Source organism: Egretta garzetta, unplaced genomic scaffold, assembly GCF_000687185.1.
Source record: "Egretta garzetta isolate BGI_Z169 unplaced genomic scaffold, ASM68718v1 scaffold154, whole genome shotgun sequence".
NCBI lineage: Eukaryota > Metazoa > Chordata > Aves > Pelecaniformes > Ardeidae > Egretta > Egretta garzetta.
Window position 1 is genome coordinate 9,043,778 of NW_009259600.1, and position 2,691 is coordinate 9,046,468.

The 2,691-nt window shown below is 35.8% G+C and overlaps 1 protein-coding gene across 1 annotated transcript in view; it reads left to right on the plus strand.

The window, feature by feature from the left end:
• ENY2 (ENY2 transcription and export complex 2 subunit) overlaps positions 1-1,933 on the plus strand; it is a 7,138-nt gene extending 5,205 nt beyond the window's left edge. The window contains exons 3-4 of the mRNA XM_009638396.2: positions 684-758; positions 1,680-1,933. Of these exons, the coding sequence (XP_009636691.1) occupies positions 684-758; positions 1,680-1,756 (152 nt within the window). The 3' untranslated portion in view covers positions 1,757-1,933. The remainder of the gene's footprint in view (positions 1-683; positions 759-1,679) is intronic.
• Positions 1,934-2,691: the final 758 nt, after the last annotated feature.

Below are 2,691 nucleotides of genomic sequence, written 5' to 3' on the forward strand. Positions count from 1 at the left end.
GGGAGGTGGTAGAGTCCTCATCCCTGGAGGTATTTAAAAGAAGGATAGATGAGGTGCTTAGGGACATGGTTTAGTGGTGGGATGGCAGAGTTAGGTTAAAGGTTGGACTCGATGATCTTAAAGGTCTTTCCCAACCAAAGTGATTCTATGATTCTATTCTATGATTCTTTTAGATATGCTTTCTTACTTTGCTGAAATATATAGATATATACTGTTTAAACCAGTTAGGAAGAGTAGTAAGCATTTATTGTCTCTCTGGTCTCCCTTGTATATTCCAAAGCTTTTTTCCAATTGCACCTCTTTCTCACTATTATGTAAATAATGTGTTTGAAAAGATAAGCAAACCAATTTATGAATCGCTGCCACACTCCAGTAATATGCACATCTGGTAATGTTCAGATAAGCTTAAACTTGGTAACATTTGATTCTAAAATATGAGCTGATCAAGATGGATCAGTAGTGACAAGTTCCCATCCTTAAACCTATGGTATGAATGAGAGACTAAATCCACTGTACAGTGCAGTGTAGGTACTGAGTTCATAACCTACATCTAGGTCACAAGCTACTTCATTTTCTCTGATGACCTATGCATGCAGGTTTTGTCTCTTGATCATTGGCACAAGTTTTGTCTTCTAATGAATGGATTAAAAGACCTAAAAAATACCTGTCTTTGTCTTCCCCAGATGTCATTAAAGAAAAAGGATTAGAGCATGTTACTGTTGACGATTTGGTGGCAGAAATCACTCCCAAAGGCAGAGGTAAGAAAATGCAAACATGGATGTGGTAGTACATTAGTAAACCTACCTACCTGCATTTCATTGAAATTTTGAAAGCAGCACTATTAACTTGCCTGTCTTGGATTCAAGGAAAGTTGTTAATGGCTTCAAGGAAAAATGTTAATAGCTTGATATTAACTACAAATAAAACATGGATTTGTATTGTGTAACAGCCATTCAAAATCTGTAATGAGCTGTGTGTGTAAACTACTTTTGCAGGTTACATTATTTAGTCAAGAGTCTGTATTCATCATTATAATTCACTTAATGGTCCCAAGAAAACTTGGGGTATGAGGCAGAGATGTTTTAAAATTCCAGTTCTTTTCAAGATGGAAAATCCGAACTAGCAGTACTAGTGCAATGGGAAGTGGGAAAAGGAAAGGACATAGCATACAGATACGGAAAAATGGAATCTCTTAAGGAAATACTGCAGTCTTTATATAGTCCTTCTTGGACTCTCTAATAGGCTTTGCTGTTAGTGGGAGAAACTTCATTAAGTCTTAAATAAAAATAAGCTTTCAAAATAACTTGCTGAAGACTCCTGCTCTGAAGTCATGGCTGAGATTATTTTTTTGTCTTAAATTTGTGAAGAAAAAATAGGATTATCAAACTAGTTTCTGATGATTATATTCTGTTCACTGTTGAATAATCCTTTCCCTCAAACTTTCCAATTTTCTTGACTACGGCTAGGCAAAAAAACCTACCAATAACGACAGTGTTCTCAATAGACTTCAATTTTAGCCTATTTTAAAAGGGAGAAATATGCTATATGAAAATCAAGTCGCTTCTGTTATTTTGGGTATTTACAGCATTGCAAGAACAAACAAAGAATAGAAGTAGCTGTTGTAAAAATAAAATTTTCCATTTTGTCTTTTTTACTTCTTGCTTTCATTTGTGTTTTAGCCTTGGTACCAGACAGTGTAAAGAAAGAACTCTTGCAAAGAATAAGAACCTTCCTTGCCCAGCATGCCAGCCTTTAACTTCGACATTCACCTGGGATAGTGTTTCTGTTTCTGTATTATGTCAATCATGTCATGATTGGAATGCAGTTTCCATACTTAAAGATGGAAAATCATTTTTTTTTTTTGTATGATAAATTGAAGTTTCTTTGCACTGCATTGATTTCTTAAACTTGGTGTTATTTTAATAAAAAAATTTGTGGACTTGTGGTTTTAAGGCTCTTCCCTCTATCAGTGCACTGTAATATGGTGTCACCTATTCCAGTGTTTAATAATCCATAATTTTACATGGTTGTGCAGACTTCCTCATAATTTAAAAAAAGAAGCGTGACTAACAAGTATGTTAACTAGAAATATAGAAGGGAGGCGGGGGGGAACGTCTGGAAAAGGGGATATGACATGCTATTGAGCATACCCTTTCTAATTTTCCCTAAGTAGCTGGACAGCATGAAGAAGTTAAGACTACATGACACTGCTGGTGCCATTCCTCTCAGTACTACTTTGCCAGAGAGTGAGTGGTCTGAAGTCTCTGATTTGTGTTGCAAATATCCACTCAGCGATTCATAGGAGGATGAATTCTTCACACAAAAAAAGCCAGTCATATCTTTCATCAATAATTCTCTCTTCACATTAATTAAAAAGTCACTTTTCTGATCCACAACAACTACTGTTTTCTATCTTTGCCTATATTACTGGTAATTTTTAATTATATGGCTCTTTGGGGCCTTTTGAAATTTAAGTGTGGTACAATGATTTGCCAACGTAAGTCTCTTAAGATGACACAATTTGCATTCGCATATCTGGAACTGCAACATCAGCCAGGTCTATAAATAGCTACGAAAATAAAGTTGATGAATAGAGAGGATCAGGAAAGGGGCTCTGAAGTGAGAATGTTTAATTTCTGCCAGCTGCAATTCAAGGTTTAGTGTCTAATAGGCTATGAAGTGGAGGAGCAG